General features: G+C 43.5%; 1 protein-coding gene across 4 annotated transcripts in view; it reads left to right on the forward strand.

The window, feature by feature from the left end:
* Positions 1–337: 337 nt before the first annotated feature.
* The window catches only part of CXXC4 (CXXC finger protein 4), a 160,270-nt gene continuing 137,557 nt past the window's right edge, over positions 338–23,050 (forward strand). For 2 of the 4 annotated variants that reach the window (XM_088479490.1, XM_088479491.1), the window contains exons 1-2: positions 338–804; positions 3,048–4,111. In XM_088479490.1, coding sequence (XP_088335616.1) covers positions 3,284–4,111 — 828 coding nt within the window. In that variant the 5' untranslated portion in view covers positions 338–804; positions 3,048–3,283. Of the gene's footprint in view, positions 805–2,665; positions 2,751–3,047; positions 4,606–23,050 lie in introns of those variants that run through there. The other 2 variants (XM_088479488.1, XM_088479489.1) reach the window with 2 other exon arrangements.

The raw sequence follows: 23,050 nt of genomic DNA on the forward strand, positions 1-23,050 counted from the left end.
TGAGGCAGAGGATTTGCAGCAGCACTAGCTGTGGGAAGGGGAAGCAGCGGAGGGAGGAGGTGATGGGAGGAGGAGGAGGAGGGAGAGGGGACTACACAGGGAGCAGTGCCCGCGTGTGTGCCTCTGATTCCCGGTGTAATTTGCAGCCAATCATCAGTAGGTGTCCGCATCCCCGCATCCTCCTCACCTCGGCGCCAATAACTCTCCACCTCTCTCCCCTGCCTCCCTCCCTCCTCCTCCTTCCCTCACACTGGTTCCCCATCCCCCTCTCGCTGCCTCCCCCCTCTCACAGCCCCCCCATGCCTCTCAGCCACACGCAGAGAAAGAGAGAGAGACTGACTGACTCCCAGGCTGCTGCCTCCCTCCCTCCCTCACACACATCGGCTGGAAACTGACTGGAGAGCAGCAGCAGCGCACAGGGAGAGCCAGCTACAGACACACACACACATACAGAGAGGGGAGAGCAGGGACCACCGAGAGACCAGCAGCACAATACACTCCCTCCTCCTCCCCCCAGCTCTCATTCTCCCTCTACCTCCTGCCCAGCCAACATATAAACATACCTGTCTGTCCCCAAATACAAATATTGCTTTTCCATCCTTATATTTCGTTTGTTTGTTTTTCTTTTGTAGATTTTTTAATTTTTTTTTTTTTTTTTTTTTTAATTGAAGTATTAAAGTGGGTATCCTGGAGCTGGTAGTGCACCTGGACTTTGTGCTGTATTCTCCCTGAGCAAGGTGATATGTGTGGGTAATTAGATGCACACACCAAGCGTGCAGGATCTCTGATAGTCTCCATACAGTGGTAAGTACAGAGATTTTGTTGTCACTGTCTTGCACCTTCTCACCCTTACCCTCCCCTTTGAATGTTTGTGTGACTTTGCCCCTTAGGAGTGTGGGGCTTTTTTCTGCTGTACTGTGACTAATGGTAAGTGCTGCTGGATTCATTTATTAATTAATCTGCACCCGCCCCTCCCCCTGGATGTTAAATATGACCTTTGATCTCCGTGGCAGCCATGCAATATTGAACAATCCCTTGGCACTGGGGGTTATTAGTGTAATAAATATAAACAAAATAATTAAAGAGATCTTGAATCAACTATTTGCTGCATTTTTGTCTTCCTCTACTTGATCTTCTTTTTCGCCTTACCTGGTATACCTTTGCCGCCACCTGAACACTTCTTCGTTTTTTGACGGTATAACCTACTTTTCTGCACTTCTCAAACTTAAAAAAAATAAATAAATGTGATATTTTCTCCTGTGTGGGAAATGAAATGCACAGGGAATGATCTGATGTGGTCTGTATGCTGGCACAATCAGAAATGTGCAGTTGTTTTCATCTTTCACACATGATTTGGCATAACTAGTTTTTTGAGTATGCAAGTTTTCACATGTGATTTCCGATGACATTATTGGGGACTGTAGAATGTCCCATACATGCATATTCCCTTCAGCGTCTCTCGGTTGCATTTAGCCTGAAGCCTTTTGGGGCAGCCTTTTGTACTGCTATCAAACCTCTGAGTGTTAGTCTCCTCTTTCCTTGATATAGAGGGCAGAGACAGTGGTGCTTCCTCTTGGCAGAAAGAGCAAGGTCTTTCTGGGATTTCAGATGCCTATCAATATTCCCAGAGGATGCTTCTTAAATAGAAAAAGATCCATGGCTCTTCCTTATTTCCTGTTCATTTAGATTTAAGATTTGCTCACACAATACCATTTTCTCAATGTCGCATCTGCAGAAGTCATGTGCTACTAAGTCAGGCTTTAAATGCCTCATTAATCTAATTATGTGTTTAATTAGTTTAATTGATAGCCATTTTGAACTTTGAATATCTGACTGTGAATTTTTTCTTGGCCTCATTTAAGTGTCCCTGGCTAAAAATATAGTCATATTTATTTTGGAAGATGCAGGTGACTTGTTCCTGTGATAGGTGACTGGACTTACAAAATACATTGCTCAATGAGATGCATATAGGTGTCATTTTGTCTGTTATTCAGTTTGCTATGCAGATGACTGTCATATGCAAGAAAAGTTTGAGATATGAAGCAGGCTAACCAGACATAGGCAGCACCTGCGTTTAACTGTGTTTAATTGTATAGTGGGCAGCTATATCCCTAGACAATGGAGCATCTTTCCCCATAACCACGTCCTGCTAGTGCAGGTAGCTTTTATTCTCACTGTGCTGCCACCAGGGCTTAGGGATGCAGAGGGCTTCTCATTCTGTGATTGTAAAAAGCTCAGCCTCAGTACAGCTGCTCGCTCTTAGATAACACCAGAAGAATATGAAATTGCCTGACTTATTTTTATCTGGCCCCTTTCTCATCTCTTTTTCTTTCCATCCATCCGCTCTCCCTCCCTCACATTGCAGGGGCCCACCTCCCCACTCCCCACCATTTAAATGGCTGCTCCAATTGAGACCTGTCCTTGGTACATTGAATTAAGACCCTAGCAGAGCCAGCTGTGCTGGGATTCAAACTAATGACCGTCAGACACAGAAGGACACTGTGGCAGCTGGTAGTTTCTATTTTTCCCTGCCTTTTTAGTTGAGATTGTATACAGGCGGGCTCTCTGTTGCATTGTGCTTGCCTTCAGTTTATACTCTGATGCATTGTCGACTTTCTCAGCACTTAATTTGCTAATTTCCTGTTCATTTTTCTGTTCAAGACCATTTTGCTTGCAGCCTTCCAGCATTTCCGTGCCTTGACAAGACTTTGTTCATGCATTTCATCACGTTAAATGCCCTCTGGTTAGAGGTACTATAACCCTTTCCATCTCTGATTTACATGTCTTTTGATCTGTACTTTCTCTCTCCCTTGGCATTTGTCAACACCCCCAATTTCACTCTCCTCCCCTCTCTCTCCCTCCTCACCACTTTCAGGTATTCCATCTAGCTATTAATGCTATTATGCAATTCAATTATGTTCGGGGATAGGAGGGGGTTGGGGGGAATCGTATTTATTAATGTGATGGAAATGATCTTGACAGTATATTTATTTCTTTCTCTCCCGTGCACCTTTTTGGAATGATTCTCTTTGTTTTACTTGGAACAGTTGGCGTTTGTGATAATGCACAAGAAGATGCTCCGTGACAAACTGCTGTCTGCTGAAAAATCACCTAAAAAGAAATAAAAGGCACATCTCCCAATACCACAAAACAAACAAAAATATAAATAAAACCAGTTGCTTATAGAGGGTCTCATCCAGAAATAAAGGTGACTGAATTAAGCAGTTTCGGTGGTTTCCCCCCTCTCTCCCCTCCTACCCCCTTCCACCTACCCTCCTCAGAGATGTCCAATATGAACACTAATGTCTGTGTGGAGAATGGACAGAACCCTGAGGCTTCTGTGCTCCAGAAGGATAACCTGGTCGAGGGGGCTCTAAACAGCCTCATGGATTACAACTCGGAAATGGAGAGGTATAGGTCCTTTGCAACCTTTTACAAAACCAATGGTGGATTTCCCCAGGCTGCTAAGATTGCCAGGATCACCACTCCTATTTTTCCCAGTGCCCGGATTGGCATGTCTCCTTGGAACTGTGATAATGCAATGCTTTGGGGAAGGAAATCAGCCGCTATCAACCCTAATAGGACCAGCATGCACAGAAACGACTCCCAAAGGCTGGGGAAGCCTGGCGGAGCGCCAGAGTCGTTGCAAATGGCAAATAATAATTTCCTTTCCACCTTATCCCCTGAACACTGCAGACCTTTGGCAGGGGAATGCATGAACAAGCTCAAATGCGGCGCCGCTGAAGCAGAGATAATGAATCTCCCTGAACGCGTTGGAACTTTTTCCGCTATTCCGGCTCTAGGGGGCATCTCATTACCTCCAGGGGTCATCGTCATGACAGCCCTTCACTCCCCCGCAGCAGCCTCGGCAGCCGTCACAGACAGTGCGTTTCAAATTGCCAATCTGGCAGACTGCCCGCAGAATAATTCTTCGGGAGCAGGCGGGAACCCTGCCAAGAAGAAGAGGAAAAGGTGTGGGGTCTGTGTGCCCTGCAAGAGGCTCATCAACTGTGGAGTCTGCAGCAGTTGCAGGAACCGGAAAACAGGACACCAGATCTGCAAATTTAGGAAATGTGAAGAGCTTAAGAAAAAACCTGGCACTTCACTAGAGGTCAGAGGAGATGATTCTTTCTTTCCCTGCCTTCCCAGCTCCCTGCTCCCCCCTGTTCCTCCACCCCTTCAGTGCTTCTTGTCTGGCTTCAAGACGCACTACCCCTTTTCTGATACCTCCTTCAGGTTGTGAGATTGTCCTTAATTCACAGCTATATGTGCACAGAGAGATTATTTGTGTGAATGTGTGTGTGCGCTCATGCAACTGACACTTTTACAACTTTTCTTCACACATATAAAGTATTAACCCTGCACTGCCATTTTACAGCAGCTGGGAGGTATCTGATGTTTCTGTGTGTGATTTCATCTGGATTGAACCAAGTGGAAATATGAATTTATTTTTAGTGTTACAAGATTGTGTTTTAAGAGCTGCTGTATTCGTACCCCATCCTATTAAATTATACATACAAATGTTTGTAAAATATGTTATTTCTTGTCTGAAATGAAACATTAGTATGTCCTGTAAAGTCCTAACCACTGAACCAATGAGAAAATTCCTGCAATAAACTTTATGCCATATATTCAAAATACTTCTGCGTGTGTGCGCGTGTGTGTGTGAAAAAAAGCAAATCTGTACAGTGAGTGCATTTGCATTCTACATAAGATACATTATTAATGTTTGCTATATTTTCTCACACTGAAGTACACTAATGTATAAAACGTGTATTCAGTTCTTTTTGCATTGCCAGTTCATGACATATTGGACCTCAATTCTCACTTTCTTGGTTGGTTATGTGAAAGTATAGTATGAAGCATGGGGGATATACGTATATTGACTTGCGTGATTTTTCACCCTTGTAATGCAGGCCATTAGAGCTTGTCAAAAATGATATTTGGGGATATGAAGAGATCAGTTTGATTGATTTTAGCTTTTACTTGCTAGAAACACTGTGTTGTTTCTGTTATAATTGAGATGCGGAAGGTTGCTCCATTCATTCATAAATGCCTGAGTAATGAGCACGTTTTTGAAAATTGCTGTAGTCTGGACTCACACACTTCCTGCCATTAGCATGTTGCAGCTGCGAGGTGAGATATAAAGAGCACTGTCCAAGTGAGGTCAGCTCCAGCCTGCATGGATCACCATCTCATTTTCTATATCACCTTTCTGAAGAATGCCGGGTGCCTAAAGATTGTTTAAGTGTTTGCTTTTAATGTTTTAAATTTAAGCAAAGTGGTAATTGTTTTATTGATATTAATAAAGCCATTGACCTGCTGGATGTTTCATCTTTTCCCCACCCCATATAATCAATATTCAGTTGACAGAATGATTTATTGTATGGGGTTCTTAGTTTATAATGGTTTTTATTATAGTTTGTACTTTGTCTCCACTTTGGGAATTTTACAGGCAATACTAATGCCAGTGTATTTGGCGCTGGTTTTACCTGTGAAATACTGATAACTACAATCAATGTATCATTCATTTGTATTTGTTTTATCTGTTTATAGTGATCTACGCCTTTCTGAAGTTTGTTGATAGTATATTGGCCTGTGCTGAAGAGTTTGATGCAAGCTGGTAGCAGCGTTGGCGTCAGTAATTGTTCAGAAATGACAATAATACCATTTTTAATTGAAATAGTGAATGACACATTTTTTCCTGGTGTTTTTGAGTTTCTGAATTCAATTTTTGTTTGTTTTTAACTAATGGATAATGTTGTGTACCACTGGAAATGTATGTAATCAATTGCTATGGCATTGGAAATAGTATCTACCTTAGCGAAAAGTGTCCGGGTTTATCAGTTATCTTGGTTGCATGTGTTTTATGGAAAGATCATTACTGTAGTTAATGTCTGAATTGTAGGGCTCTACGCTAGTTAAGAAAATGTACTAGGTTCTTATATGTCTGCTAGTTCTTTACAGTTGTCACAATTCATTATCATACCATTTAACCTGCTAGCAATACATTTATACGCTAAACACTGGAAGAGTGTTATGTCATGCAGGTGTTGTAGAAAGTATGTCAGAGAGGATTAAACTGTTATTGTTCATTCACTGCAGGTTTCCTTTGCTTCTGTCTTTAAGAGAAACAATGTGGAATATGTTGGCACTTTGTAAATGATGGCAAATCCCAAAGGCCAGATTTACTTAAACATGACATACCTTGGAAAAGCTGATGGCCCATTAACTATTAAGTAAATTTAGGGCAATCCGCTCAGCCACAGTAGTAAATTAATGAATCGGGTAGTGTGCTTCAGTCTAGGCATGCTCTGCCTCCCAGACTACCCCTGTAATTCCTCCTCCAGATGTTAGTGATGCCAGCATGGTGGTCTCCTGCAATATGTGCTTTGTTGTTTTAATAAACCCAAAGTTGCTTGTGAAAAAGTATTTAGTTACACCAAAATACAACTTATAATAAAACATTACAGCTTTTTGAAGCAAATATTAATTTGTTGTTGCACAAGAACATTTTTAATTTGGACCTGTAAGCATATGCCATTATCAGACACAGATTTCACGTGTGTACTTTATTGAGACAGCATGAAGAAATAAATTGCATTAATTACAGACAAGATTATAGGCTAAGTTACACAAAATGTAAAATATCTACAATGTTGAAAACGGAAAGTTAAAAACTTGCCTTTAACACATTACTTTAATATTTAATTTTCACAGGAAGATGAAAGATTCACAGATTATGTTGTAAGAATTCTTTAGTATGGTGTGTATTCATCATTTTGTGTTTTATAGTTGTATAGATTTTTTTAGTGTGCATAATACTTTCAGATGTTAAGCAGTTATTGTAATGTATCAGTGTTTGGGGTGCAATAAAGAGTCACAACTGGCACTCTAGCAGTCTGAAATATAAGTGCTGGAGATCACCCTGTAACAGTGCTCTACTCACCCTTGAATTTACAATAAACATTAAATCATTGAGGCTGCACGGCTTTGCAAGAGTGCAGTAATACTCATCTAACAGTTGAATACATAATTTTTTCTGTAAAGCACCTGGTGGATGAAATATTGGTTCAGAGAAGTGTACTGTGTATATATTCCTATGCATTGCATAAACAGAATTATACCAATTTCAGGACCCAGTCAGATAAAGAAGATAGAAGCCAAATTGGCCTTTCAAACAGGCTCGCAATAGTTGCTTCCAGAGTCGGACTGGCCCACAGGGGTACAGGGGAAATCCCCGGTGGGCCCCACTGCCTGAGGGCCCCACCTCCTCTTCTAATAGGTGTCAGACTGTGCACAGGAATTATACATTGTTACTCTATTACAGAGTCACTTACCTGGTAGAACAGGAACATGGATGAACAGACCATGCACTGTAGTATCCATGTTGTCTGCAGTGGTTAGCCAAGCCTCTGTGGTAGTTGGCCATACCTCTCTGGAGGCTGGCCACACCCTTTATACATGGGCCCCTACCACTGCCTTCCCCCGGTGGGCCCTTCATGCCCCAGTCCGACACTGGCTGCATCTACAGAAATTACCCTAAAATTGTAGGCACCAGCAGGCATTAGCAATAATATAGATGGTATGATTATATGAGTCCTGAGCACTTTCTATCCCTGCATTCCATAACAAGTTTATGCTCCGTAACACATATATATGTCATACCCCACTTATTTATTTTTATGGTGTGTTTAGGAGGTATTTTTGTATCATTGGGTACAGCTTGCTTGTATTATGTGGGGAATATATTGTGTCATGAACAGTGGCGTAACTAGGGTATTTGGAGCCCAGGGCAAATTTGAAAAGGGAGCCCCCCCCCCAACATCCCGATATGTGCGCGCACGGGAAAAAAAATGGGAGTGGTCACTTAAAAATGGGGCGTGTCAACATGACACACCCCTTTATTTTCATGCTGAACATTCCTATCCATATGCACCTTAACCCCAGTAGTACCCCTTATACAGTACCCCCAGTATACAGTTGTGGTCCCTCTTATGCAGGCCCATAGTAGTGCCCCTTATACAGTATCCCCAGTAGTGGTCCCCCTTCTACAGCCCCCAATTAGTTCCCCTTACTCAGTGCCCCCAGTAGTGGTCCCCCCAAATGCAGTGCCCTATGTAGTGTTCCCCCTTATGCAGTGCCCCCAGTAGTAGTCCCCACAATGCAGTGCACCCAGTAGCGGTATCCCCTTATGCAGTGCCCTTTATATAGTGCCCCCAGTAGTAGTCCACCCCCCTACGCAGTGCCCTTTATATAGTGCCCCCAGCAGTAGTCCCCCCCCCATGCAGTTTTCCCAGTAGTGGTCCCCCTTTTGCAGGCACCCAGTAGTGATCCCCCCCTATCTAGTGCCCCCTGTAGTGGTCCCCGCAGTGCCCCTAGCAGTAAGCCCCTTATATAGTGCCCCCAGCAGTAGTCCCCCCCCTCCCATGCAGTGCCCCCAGTAGTGGTCCCCCTGATGCAGGCCCCCAGTACTGACCCCCCTATCCAGTGGTCCCTGTAGTGGTCCTTCCTATTATTGCCCCCAGTTGTGGTCCCCCCAGTGCAGTGCCCCTAGTAGTAGGCCCCTTTTATAATGCCCCCAGTAGTAGTCCCCCCCCAAGTAGTGGTCCCCAGTTGAGGTTCCCCCTCCCGATTAAGTGCACCCTGTAATAGCCCCCCCAGTAGAGGTCCTCCCAATAATGGTGCTCCCAGTAATAGCCCCCCCCAGTAGAGGTCCTCCCAATAATGGTGCCCCCAGTAGTAGCCACCCACCCCGTTGTGCCCCCACCCCAGTAGAGGTCCCCCCAGTAGTAGCCACCCCCTCCCCCGTTGTGCCCCCAGTAGTGCTGACAGGTTTTTTAAAAAAAAAACATACTTACCTGAATCCACGCTGCTGCTCCGGACCGCGATACCGCTCCCACCGCCGCTCGCCAGTCCTCCCGGGCTGGCGCGCTCAGCATAATGGGAGAGACGTCATGATGTCATGATGTCTGTCCCATTACCCACTGCAGGAGCCGGACGGAAGTCCGGCTCTTGCAGTGGGTGCTGCAGCAGTCAATGAGAGTCTATCTGACTCTCATTGGCTGCTGTTTAACACACGCATCGCCGCCAGCACTGGCGGCGATGCGTGTGTTATGCACAGCCTGAGCCCGCCTCCTGACGCTATTGGGCAAGCGGTCAGGGGGAGGGAACGGGCTCAGGTGTGCAGCACAGGACCGGCACTGGAAGCCTAGCGCCGGTCCTGTGTAAATGTGTAGCGCTCCCACGGCGCCCAGGGCACGCACCCTGCTCGCCCTGCCCTAGTTACGCCACTGGTCATGAATTAATCTGACCTGGATGTGTCCTATACAGACACATTAGCCTAATGCAGATCGCAGTGGTAAATTTACTTTTATATTGCCGCTTATTTTATTTTATTACATTTCTTTTTGCGGTAATTCAGCAACATTGTTATAGGGTTACTTATCTCACTGGAAGCCCCTGTTCAGCTCTACTGAGCATGTCTGAGCCTAGCGCATGCGTGGACTTGAGGGCAGTTAAGAGCTTCTAGTTCCAGTTATTACAAGAAAACAAAACATTCCTTAAGTCACGGTAAGCATTTGTTTGCTGAGGCGGCAGATAACTATCTGCATGGTATGTTTTTGCATGTATATAGGCGATTTTATCTATCTAAAGGGGTATTTCTGGTTGAATTAGCAGGTTGGAGGTTGAATTTACTGGCAACTCAAACAAAATAAACTCTAATTTCTTGGCTGGGTCACTCTTACGAGATTTAACCTTTAATAATGTTACTGACCTGCCAACTCCTTCTTGACTGTCATCAAAATGCTGACATCCTCCACCTCCATCTTTAGTGTATGGTAGAGCGCGCAAATAATAAGGGCAGGTATTGGCTAGGAGCATTATACAGAGCGCTAAAAGGGCAAACTAGATAGGCCAAGAGATTCTTATCTGCCATCAAATTCAATGTTTCTATGTAACTACACACTTCCGCTACAACTCTTTTACCCTACAAGCACTTCCCGCTGTGACTGGTGTACTTCCCAGTACTCTGACATTGGAAGGGGCATTTGGTGATCTAATCTAATGCACACAATAGCTGTAAGCCTAGAGGTCAGCGTATGGAGGAGTGGCTGGGGTTGCAGACAGTGAGGCATGTGTGAGACACAGGGACGTTCTGCAGCAATGTTAGCTGACAAAGTTAATGTCTTTAATTAATAAAAAGAAATTTCCTCTGGGAAATGGGAACAGAGGGTGGTAGCTGGCGGCCCTAGACAGTATTACTGCCAGAACATGAATTGCAGGCAGCTTAAAGATCTGAGATAATAAAGCTATGTTTTGAATCAATGATTAATACAAATCTGTTATCTCCATAAAGTAACGCAATGGAAGAAGTATCCACCCTACTGCAGCTTTATCTGACCTCCAGCTAAATAAGTATTCTGTTGTCAGCCAGGCCCCCATACATGCTGGTTTGTGGTTTGGTATTACCCCCACTGTCATCTTTTATAGTCAGTCTGAATACACACAATAGGTAGGTAGAACATTGTAGCCTGGGAATCTGCAGTATAAAACAATGAATAAAAAGCAACAAAAACATTTAAAAATGTTTTAATATAATTTGGTTATATTGGTTTTCTTAAGATATAGCTTGTGTTTGTTCAGATGTAAACTAATTAAATATATTTTTTCATATTAATTGGTGAACTCCATACACACAAAACATTATTATATATAGATTATTATTTATTTAAATAGTGTCAATCATATTATGTAATGCTGGCAGAGAAAATGTAATCATTCCCATTTGTGACACACACACACTCGCACACACACACACACACACACACACACACACACACACACACACACACACACACACACGATGTGACAATTTAGCCGCAGTGCTTTGTTTTGCATATAGTTTTTTTAAGAGAGGTGTTCCATAGTACAGCTTCTGACATACTGTGTAACAATAGAAGGAAACGGCTTGGTGCAGTTGCCATCCTTAGATCCACTTGTGGCTGCTTGGCAAGTTTGCAGATTGTCCTGACACTTCCCTGTTCCTAGTGCTATTGAAATAATGTATTTGTGTTTTCTTGTATTGCCAGTGATGAGATCACAAATTATGTGACTGTGCGGTTTGTTTATGAAAGATGAATATAAGTTTTGAAAACTATTGTTAATGAATTCAGTTTATTTTGAAAATATAAGTGATTAAGGGATTTATTATCGCGATATTGGCTCAAATATTTTCGGCAAATATTATTGCGATTATTTATCATTTTAACTGACTTTTCCCCGCTGTGCAGCAAAAGACTTCTCAGGGACAGCAGTTGCATTAATACGCTATTCCTGCAAAGTCCCCGCAGGCAGTCTTTTTGTGTATCCGAAACGGGTGTCCTGCTCTGTCTAGTATTGCGCATGCTCTGACTTCAGGTCTGGTATGCACATATTGATGCCCCATCTCTTTACAGCATATATGTATATAGTGTATATATTTCTATGTACCCTATACACACATACATTTTTATAGCCTTTTAATAAGCAATTACACTGCCAGGAACACTGGGTACACCTTAGACGATCTGTGTACCAAGCGATCCGACTGCTGCCCCTCCCCTGCCGACGGGCAGACTTCCTCTCTACAATGCGATGTTGTAGGAGTTTGCCTTTATATCCTTTCCTACATAGGCCCATATTCAATTAGAGGCGAAAAGTCGGAAAGGTTTCACCTGTCCGACTTTCCGCCTCCTTTGTTTCAGAGAAGAAAACTTTTCGTGCGTGTCCCTGCTTTTCGCCCTATTCAATTCCTAAACACGCGAAAATGTAAAGTGGCAAATGCGGAACAGGCGGAAAGTACTGTCAGAAGTGGGGAAATCAGTCTGTACCCCAAAAAAAGATGCACTAACATAGGGAATCAATGTAGATGTGTACTAATAGCCCTAATAAATGTGTTTGGAGTACTTAAGTAGTTTAAATTGCTTTTTACAGTATTGGCGTCTTTGCACAAGTGGTGAAGAATGGCATAATGCAGTATTTTTTGGTGAAAATAAGTAGTCCAGTCAAATTTAGGGTACATGAAAATGGGTGCAAGCATATTTTAATGTTTCTAAAGTTAACTTTTGAAAAATGTCAAAAACGCACCTTACATGCACCTGCAATCCCAAAAACACCTGACCCGTCCTTGCACACCCCCAAGAAATCTATTTCACTAGTTTTTGTGCTCGTCCCCCCACTTTTTACTTTTTCACCCCAAAAATGAAAGTACTTTTTTGGGGTGTTCTTAGGTTGTTTTTTTTTTTGCCAGATTTGTCCTTTGGGGGAAGGTGCCAAGGGTTCTGGTCATTTCCCCACGTTTGCACCCCAAAATAAAGCTTTTCTACTTTTCACCTACTATTCTTTGGAGAAACTTTTTCGCCTATTACATTGCATTGAGTTTCCGCTTAGGCGGATTCCGGCTGGAATTGAATTTGGAGATAAGTTCCGACCAGACGAAAAGCGGCAGTAGGCAAAACTTTTTAGCCGATTACGGTTTTTCGCCGCTAATTGAATATGGGCCATAGCTGGGATACTGAAATCATTCAGAGACTTTTGTTTCTGCATGATTTAGTGAATTGTGCTTGCTAAATAGCCCCCTATTGATATAAATTGACCTATCAAATGTTGTACTCTCTTCTTATGAATCTATATATTTAGGCTATTTACTGTGAATGTTGCTTACTGCATCATGTTTGGAAGTTACATTGTTCTTTGTTAGTGGCCTAGAGCATATATAGGTCACTATGCAATTTATGGTGAGTCCCCATGATCCTCTCTTTGCAAATATATTGTGTAATAATAACTGGTAAATTCATTAACAATGCCAAAGCAAGACGTGTATTCTGTTGAGGTCCCCACATTTTTATTAGCTGTTTGTTAAATATACATCATTTGTAGACCACATTTAAGAAAGTTCATTGTTAATGAAAAAAATTAGAGCTCTGTCACACAGCTGATTCATGAGATCCATTTGGAAAATATTATTATACAATGCTTTCAGGCATTTTTTAGCATTAATTCCGGTTGCTGTTTTAAAATTCAGTCAAAGCCGCTAATGATTGGCGGCTACCCCTTAGTTTCCTTCCAGTTGTTCAGGATTCTCCAAGAGTGAATTTTTGTTGGTTATAAGGATTAATTAATATGAGGGTGCTAAGTCCTCTAAAAATCCTGCAGACATCAGGATGGCACTAATCTGCCATTTGGTTAGGTGGGGAAGAATTATTCAATGAGTCAATCAATCAAAATACCATACCTTGGCGAATCGAAGATGTCGGCAGCCACTGGGATCTGTGACCTCGTTGCCTGCAGTCACTGGGATCTGTGACCCCCCATTGCCGGCAGTCACTGGAAACTATGACCCCTTTTGCAAGCAGTCACTGGGATCTGTGACCCTGCAGCTGTCAGTCACCAGGATCTCTGATCCTTTTTACAGGCAGTCACTTGGATCTGCGACTCAGTAGCCTGCCGGCACTGGGATCTGTGCAGACATCCATGAATCTGTATATATCAGGCCTGGCCAACCTGTGGCTCTCCAACTGCTTTGAAACTACAAGTCCCAGCATTCCCTGCAACAGTTTTAGCATTCCCTAATAGCAAAACTGTAGCAGGGCGTGCTGGGACTTGTACTTTCACAACAGTTGGTGAGCCACAGGTTGGCCAGGCCTTCTATATATGATCAATGTGTCCATACGGGATGCAATCGGGAAGCCGGCTGACAGTATACCGACAGCCGGCTTCCCGACTGTCATATTCCGGCGAGGGCTAAATGACAGGCGTCTAAAATCCAGATGCCTGTCATTACCCCGACAGCCGCGGGAAGGGGAGGGTTAGGTTTAGGGCTCCCGGGGGGGACTTAGGGTTAGGCACCCCCCGGGAGGGTTAGGGCTTGGCTAGGGGAAGGGGGGTTAGGCACCCCAGGAGGGGAGGTTAGGGTTAGACACCCCCCGGGGGACTTAGGTTTAGGCAGCGGGGAAGGGGGGGGTTAGGTTTAGGCACTTAGATGGGGGATTAGGGTTAGGCACCCCTAAGGGAGGGTTAGGGGGGTAGGTTAGGTTAGTTAGTACTTACCTGGGGACGATCGGGATTTCCTGCGCTGTCGGGCTGCTGTCAGGCTCTCTTCATCTGTCGGCCGGCAGTATTACATACCGTTTCCGTCCATACATGTGGAGGGCAAATTCAAAGGTCAGCATTAGGTCTGCATAAAACATTTGATTAAACTTTGTTCATTCTGAACAATCGTTTCAGGCACTAAACATGGCACAATGATCTAGTAATTTGGTAAAAATCTACCAAAGTGGCAGATCACTTCTTTGGGAGCATCATTATATTTCAATATTGCAGCTGATATTGGGTAACTGGCCAGACATCTCACTTTATGTGGCCAAAAAACATTCTCGAAGCCCATTAATAATTAGATTTTAAATTGATTGCATCATTATTGGATATATGGGTAAAAATGGTTACTGCATTTCACGACTATTGACCTGTGTCTGCAGTCAGACCACTGTAACATGCTTGCCCCAGTAATGACTGAAATGATCCATTGAGAAAGGCCAAACTACTGAAATTGTCTGGTTAAGCACTGTAGGTCTCCTATAACGTTAGGCATAACTATAGATTAAAGGTGCAATTTTCTCCCATGTGTAGATAGATTTAGTGGTGGGAAGGTGGGTCCTAGTTCAATCTAAGGGTCTGATTCAGTAAGGATCACTATTGCGTACGCAGCTGCAAATTTGTACGGAATGCAGCTCCAAATGTATGCTAATGCCTGCCATAGCTCATCCGGCATAGAGACACCCACTGCTGCTTTCTCACATCAGTATTACCTCGTACCCTGCTTATACATTGATACCATCGACGTACATCGGCCCGTCACGCAACATTTACACCAGGTCTGACCACTGCAGAAACTGCAAGTCTCAACGCACGCAGTGAGTACTCGAACTGTGTATGCAATCGCAGTGGCTAATTTATGCATGCTCAGGAAACGTTGTTCAAACGGACAGACACGCCTGCTTTTTCCGACCGCTCCCCTATCACCACCCCCAAATGCTCACAGCCGGTCACTCACTCTGTGCTGGATTCCTCAGTGCATCCGTAATCGCAGTGTGATCACAGCGATCTGCGTGCATAATTGCAATTGCATACGCTGCTGAATGAATCGGGCCCTATGTAAATATAAGGCTGCCCAAAAGCAGGCTGTATTTCCCTTGTATCCAAAACGTTAAATTGCACCCCTTTCATTAATTTGCCTCAAACTCTAAATGAGGCTCAAAATGATTAATCCAAATATCTTCTGTGCCATTGAATGTTGCTAGTAACAGAGAAGCTGTGACGTGGCCTAGCAGCTTCCCATGGATTTGCATGCAACTAATATCTCTGAATTTCTATTACCATATAGTCGTCATATATTGTTGCAGGTACAATTCAGTGTGCTGACTAAAAATAGGGGGTTAACCCCCCCTCCATTTTTTAATAACCAAAGGGCTTAAGCTGCCCATCCACTAGAAGATAAAATTGAACGATAACGTTATCATTCAATCGTTTGCAAACCGTTTGCAAAAATGTCTAAAACGACCAGTGATGCGCGCTCCCGCTGGTCGTTTAGACATCGACCATCGGGTAAACATGCTGGACAACCTGACGATAACGTCAGATTGAGCATGTTAAGAGATGATTGATGTGCCTACACTGAATGACTGTTCGTTCAGTGTAGGCACATCACAGACAGACAAACGACTGCACGATTACAATGTCGTAATCGTGCAGTCTTTTGCCTGTCGTCTAGTGGATGTGTGCACTTAAATCTATCCACCATGCTCCTCTGCATATGTCATATCAGGGTTAGATCCTTATCTATGTAAATATTTACTGTGGTAAATATAATAGCCTGTAATTTGCATGCATTGGTCAAATCCCTGCGAGTCTGGCTGATGATTTAAAGGGGCCTTTTAAATGATTGCCCGTGTAAAATATAGTCCAGACTCACAGGATCTAAACATAACCAGTGCCAGCAGTTTGCAGGCTATTATATTTACCCCACAGTATCTGACAAACTTGCTGTGCACTTATACACAGGGCAGGACCAGGGATGTCACAGCAGATAAAGTGTTAGCTTTTAGCCTCTATTATGTTCCAGATGAACAATGTCATAAAGATGCAAGGGAGGGGGCGGGGAGTTTAGGACATTTTTATTTTCTATAATACAGTGGTAGGTAATACAGCAGTAGAATATCGGGTAACACATAAAAATGGGTCTTATTTTGAACCTTATTTTGGTTTAGTGGGCATTTAAGAACTCATGTTGCAGTTAATACAGAGCAGCTCTGGGTATTACGGAATTTAGTAAAGGTAGATTGTCTAGGAATTTATTTTCTGGTAAATCACGTTTTTACTTGAATTACTGAAATCAGATTGTATGATATATTTATACATTGTATTTGTACCATTAACTTATCAGACTGAAAAATTGTATAGATACAGACTAATGTATACACAGCGTTACCTGTTCTCTCAGTGCCATCTCTTACCATCTCATTTGTCATCTTTCATCTTCACTTATCCAGAGTTTAAAACCCCTCTTTACATTCTCATTTTCCACTAACACATTTTAATCCTCATTTAAACATTTTGATAGCTAGCAAGTAACCCCACATTATTCTCCAGATGTCAGCCACCCCTCCCATATCTTCTCAGGGGATCAATCGTATTTACTTCATATGCCTGAGCTGTAATGTGTTTTATAACACAGACAAATAGAAATTGTGCATTGTAAGGTACCAGAGTATGCTTCATACCTCACTCACCTTCAGAGCTGTTGCACATACCATAGAGCAGGGGTCTTCAACCCGTGGCCCGCTGAGCTGTTCCTCGTGGTCCGCCAATGGTTAGCGTAGTGCGGACAGCAGTGAGTGCAGTCCGCTTTACACAGAAACAAACACCGGCGCCGGGTAGTACACCCGTACTACCCAGCGGTGGTGTGTTTGTTTTAGCAGCCAACAGAGTCAGACAGACTCTCATTGGCTGCTGCACCCACGACCGGAGCCGGGCTGGAGCTCACTCATGAGCTCCACCTTCCTGCTCCCGCAGTGGGTGATGGGAGAGACGTCATGACGTGTTTTTTTGGGGGGGGTTTTTTGCGTCTTTGTGCTGTATATGTAAGGGGCACTGCATAGGTGTGGGGGGACTACTACTGGGGGCACTGCATAGGGGGAACCACTACTGGGGGGGCATTGCATAGTCGGGACTACTACTGGGGGCACTATATAAGGGGCACTGCATAGGGGGGACTACTACTGGTGGCACTATATAAGGGGCACTACTGGGGGCACTGCATAGGGGGGACTACTACTGGGGGTACTGCATAGGGGGGACCACTACTGGGGGCACATCATAGGGGGGACCACTACTGGGTGCACTGCATAGGGGGGACCACTACTGGGGACACTATATAAGGGGCACTAGTGAGGGCACTGCATAGGGGGGACTATATAAGGGGCACTACTAAGGGCACTGCATAGCGGGGACTACTACTGGGGGCACTGTATAAGTGACACTGCATAGGGGGGACCACTACAGTGGGCACATCATAGGGGGGGAACACTACTGGGGGCACTACATAGGGAGGACCACTACTGGGGGCACTGCATAGGGGGGACTACTGGGGGCATTATGTAAGGGGCACTACTGGGGGCACTGCATAGGGGGGGGGACTACTGCTGAGGGTACTATATAAGGCGCACTACTGGGGGCACTGCATAATGGGGACTACTACAGGGGCCACTGCATAGGGGGGGCCACTACTTGGGGCACTGCATAGAGGGGACTACTACTGGAGGATTTATGTTTGTTTGAGGATGGGGTAACTATCTGACATAATTATTGGAGTAGGAGGGATAGTTATGGGGCATAATTATAATTGTAGGAGGAGGGGGCCGTTCTGGGACCTAATTAAAATTGTAGGAGGGGGCAGTTATGGGACATAATTGTGAGGAGGGGGTAGAGTCTAAATACCGCAGTATAGCTTAGAGGCCCTTGGGCTTCGTTGAATTTTTTTATGTGGCCCACACTGTCTTAAAGGTTGAAGACCCCTGCCATAAAGTATTAGCTAATGAACCTGTACAACCTTTTCCTCTGCATGATCTATGGAACTGGAGGAGTGCAAAGCCTGACAGTGAGAGCCACTCGCACTCTGCTGTTAAGTGTGAGATGTGCAGAGGAAAACTCATGGCACGTCAGTTGATTTTAGGAGTTGCAAGGTCAGCAGTATATCAGCTACCATTTTCTGGAAAGTGCAGTAGAGAGCTTTCTATGTAAATTATGATCAGATGAAAACATTTTGGTATTTTGGGAAAAGAAAAATAACTAAAATTATATTAAGGAAAAAACAAATACAGTTAGAATTTTTCTTTTTTTTTTGTTTAAGAAAAGTGTAGGCGTAAGTAACTCTGTCTGAATATATTGTTTAATATACAGCTTATGTCAATGTACATGGTTACTAATTTTGTTTGTTGATTTGAATTTTGTGTTATTAGAGAGAACATTCCAGTGTGAGTCATCTAATTATACCTAGCTTTTTTTTTTAAATAGCAATTTGTCATGGATATAAGTGTACATATATCTAATATAATCTTTTATCCCTGTTTCAGACAATACATTGCATCTAAACAGTTATTAAAGAAATAAAAAACAATAAAATGGAAATAAGATCACAGTATCAGCTAGTCAAAAAATAAATGACATAAAATTGAAATCGCAACAAACAGTCCGACTAAAATCTGCTATGCATTTCACGGCACCAGTCCGCTAGTGAAACGCATAGTAGATTTTAGTGAGACTTTTTGCTGTGATTTCCTATCAGCACCAGAGAGTACTTTTCCTTTTACTTAAAAAAAACAAATATGGCAGTGCACGCAACTTCGTATTGAATTTCTTAATAAACAGAGCAGTTGTGAGATATAGTTAAAACTATGGGCCTGAGTCAGACCCACTCGCGAGCGGCTGTCCGCTCGCAAGTGGGTCGATGTTCTGGACTGAGCATGCGCACGACGGAGGGAGCTCCGTCGTGCGCATGCGCCAGACGCGACGAGCGAAGGAAAGTCCTTCGCTCGTTGTGTCTGATCAAAGGGGGCGTGCTGTCGATGTTGATTGACAGCACGCCCCCTTTGGTAGGCGTGCCAGGGGCGTGCCTCCCTGACGGGGGCGTTCCCACGGGAACGCCTCCCGTCAGAAGCCGGCCCACTGACATCACTAGTGATGTCAGTGGGAGTGATTTTGGCTCTGATAGAGCCAAAATCACTCCGGAGGTTGCGGTTGAAAACCTCAACCGCAGGCTCCGGCTCGCAGTTTCGATGGTCACGATGGTCAAGACCATCGCGGCCATCAAACTGCACGCTCGTATAGCCTGTGGGTGGTCACCCACAGCTATACGAGCGTCCAGGAGGACGCTCCATTTTCATGGAGGCCGGCCCTCATTCAGAGAGTGCGCTCTGCTCAGAGCGTACGGCTCTGAATGATGGCCCATAATATTACAATTCACCATCCTATACCAATGATCAAAAATGTGTTTTTGGAATCAGTGCCACATTAAACTCATTATATTAAACAGTATGATGCAATTTTCTACACTATATATGTAATAAATTAGGAAACACATTGAAACTGAAATACAGTTGGGATAATTTATTGTCATGCGAGGAAGATTTTTGTCTATTTATATGGGTGTTGTTATACAACTCAAATAGATCATAGTTAATGGACACTCGGGTAAATGTAATAGTAAGTGGCAAACATATACAAGTTGAAACCAATCTGGTTTTGCCTTTTAAATGATTGCCACTTTAAAACATCAGCCAGGCTCGCCGGGATCTTGCCAATACTTGCAAGTCACAGGCTATTACATTGCCTTGTAAATGATTGCCACTTTAAAACACTAGCCAGACTTGCTGGGATCTCGCGATGCCTGCAAGTAGCAGGCTATTACCGTAATTCTTGGAGGGAGTTGTTCAACAGAATTGAGAAAAATTTATATTTTCATATTCATACAGCCTTCACTGTAAAGTGTTAAGTAGCCATGGGTAGCTGCCATTTATCAGTGGAAGGACATACATTTATTGCACTGTGTCTTGCAGTTGATGAAAATAGTAACATAATAGTGGTTATGTTATTCTACAATGTAATGTATAGATGTATGCACATGGTACATAGTGTGCATGTATCAGTGCCCACTTTACAGGTTTCATGTTAGAGCACATAACTGTAATTTATATTACCAAAATGCATATATAACAGCATACCTCCAGCGGGACAGTCCCGTTTTTCTGGGGCTGTCCCACCCGCAGCCACAGTGTCCTGCGGTGGGGGGGAAGTTGTGGAGAGCACAAACAGCGGGTGTGCAGGAGGAGAACAGATGCTGTGCGCATGCGCACGGCTTCTGTTCTCATGTGTTAGGAATGCCTGGGGGCTGCCCAGCATCTTGGAGAGTGCTGGGCACGCCCCCATAGTGACGAAATCGGGGGAAGCCGCGAGGTTCCGCCCTGTTTTCAGTAGACTCCGCCCCTTTTGCATAATCCACGCCCCCTTTTCGGCCGCGCGTACCTTCGGCGTGCGACCTGTCCCTCCTTAGGAGGATGAAAAGTTGGGAGGTATGTAATAGTTAGAAAAAAATTGTCCTTATAAGCTAAACAACCTGCTGTACAGTAGTCTGTAAGAGGTGTAAAAGGGGAAAATGTCATAATTCTGCAGCCACCACCCTGTATTAGTATAGTTTTTAATAAATAATTCCAAGGGTCTTATTTACTAATCCAAAATACATATTTTCCATTTAAGCCCAAAATGTAAAAGGGCAATGTCTTTATTATCAAAACACAAGATGTTTTGCTAATAAAAGCTTTGCCTTTTTAAATTTCAGGCTGAAACATGCTGGGGAGAGGCGTCTTGTTAAATAAACCCCCAAGACTGGATTCTCTGTTTATAGTAGGAGATTGTATATTTCTTGTAGATTGCTTGATGTGTTACAGATTGTCTGGGGTTTATACTGCTGTTTTGTACTTTCCAGCCAATTAGCTAGAAACTTGAAGTCTATGACTCGGGCCGGAAGCCTTTTCCTTCCTCATATTTGCAGACAGCTGTTAATTGCTATGTGGTGATGATCTGCTGTCTTAATTTAGCATTTGGGAGTAAGGAAAGGAAATTCTCTGTATAGAGCAGGAATCCTGAGATCAATCACAGCTGTAATCACTGGGCATAACATACTATATTAATACTCAATATACCCAATAATACCAGAAAGCTTCAGAAAATGGGAATGAGCTCAATTCATATTAGGTGCGAGTTTTTGTCAAACTCGCATACATCGCACAAAATGTGCACACCCGAGTCATGGGAGATCCAATTAGAAATGCCAATTCATAGCAGTCGCAGCGAAGGCACGCAACTTTTCTCCAAAATGTAGACCTGGGAGAAGTACATGAAAAAGAGGGGAACCTCCCTGTACCTCAAAAAAAGAGGCAACTGAGATAGCAGGACAATATAGAAGGTTATTAGTGGCCATACAGAAAATACTGGAGGTTTTTAAAAGGTGTCAAATAGCTGATTTTTGCACTTTTTATTAATGGTTGAAAAATTATAGTAAGCAAGTGTTCTTAAGCAATTTCCAATTTTATTCTGGTACAGAAAAATGTATATAGTAATTTTTCAGTGTTTTATACAAGTTGTAAAAAGTTGAAATAAACACTTTTACTTCTCATCTGCAAGTTGAAAATCCCCTCTCCCATCAATACAACACCTCCACATACCTGTCCTACATCATTTACACCTTCACATAACTGTCTCACATCATTTACTCCTCCACATACCTGTCTCACATCATTTACACCTCCACATAACTGCCCCACATCATTTACACCTCCACATACCCGTCCCACATCATTTACACCTTCACATACCTGTCCCACATCATTTACATCTCCACATAAATGTCCCACATTATTTTCACCGCCACATACCTGTCCCACATCATTTACACCTTCACATACCTGTCCCACATCATTTACATCTCCACATAACTGTCCCACATCATTTACACCTCCACATACCTGTCCAACATCATTTACACCTCAACATACTGTACCTGTCCCACATCATTTACACCTCAACCTACTGTACCTGTCCCACATCATTTACACCTCCACATACCTTCCCCACATCATTTACACCTCCACATATCTGTCCCACATCATTTACATCTCCACATAACTGCCCCACATCATTTATACCTCCACATACCTGCCCCACATCATTTACACCTCCACATACCTGTCCCACATCATTTACACCTTCACATACCTGTCCCACATCATTTACATCTCCACATAACTGTCCCACATCATTTACACCTCCACATACCTGTCCCACATCATTTACACCTCCACATACCTGTCCCACATCATTTACACCTCAACATACTGTACCTGTCCCACATCATTTACACCTCAACACACTGTTCCTGTCCCACATCATTTACACCTCCACCAACCTGTCCCACATCATTTACACCTCCACATACCTGTCCCACATCATTTACATCTCCACATAACTGCCCCACATCATTTATACCTCCACATACCTGCCCCACATCATTTACACCTCCACATACCTGTCCCACATCATTTACACCTTCACATACCTGTCCCACATCATTTACACCTCAACATACTGTACCTGTCCCACATCATTTACACCTCAACATACTGTACCTGACCCACATCATTTACACCTCCACCAACCTGTCCCACATCATTTACACCTCCACATACCTGTCCCACATAATTTACACCTCCACATACTTGTCCCACATCATTTACATTTCCACATAACTGTCCCACATCATTTACATCTCCACATAACTGTCCCACATCATTTACACCTCTACATACCTGCTCCACATCATTTACACCTCTACATACCTGTCCCACATCATTTACACTTCCACATACCTGTCCCACATCATTTGCACCTCCACATACCT

Source organism: Taudactylus pleione, unplaced genomic scaffold (genome assembly GCF_031769625.1).
Source record: "Taudactylus pleione unplaced genomic scaffold, aTauple2 ptg000236l, whole genome shotgun sequence".
Lineage (NCBI taxonomy): Eukaryota > Metazoa > Chordata > Amphibia > Anura > Myobatrachidae > Taudactylus > Taudactylus pleione.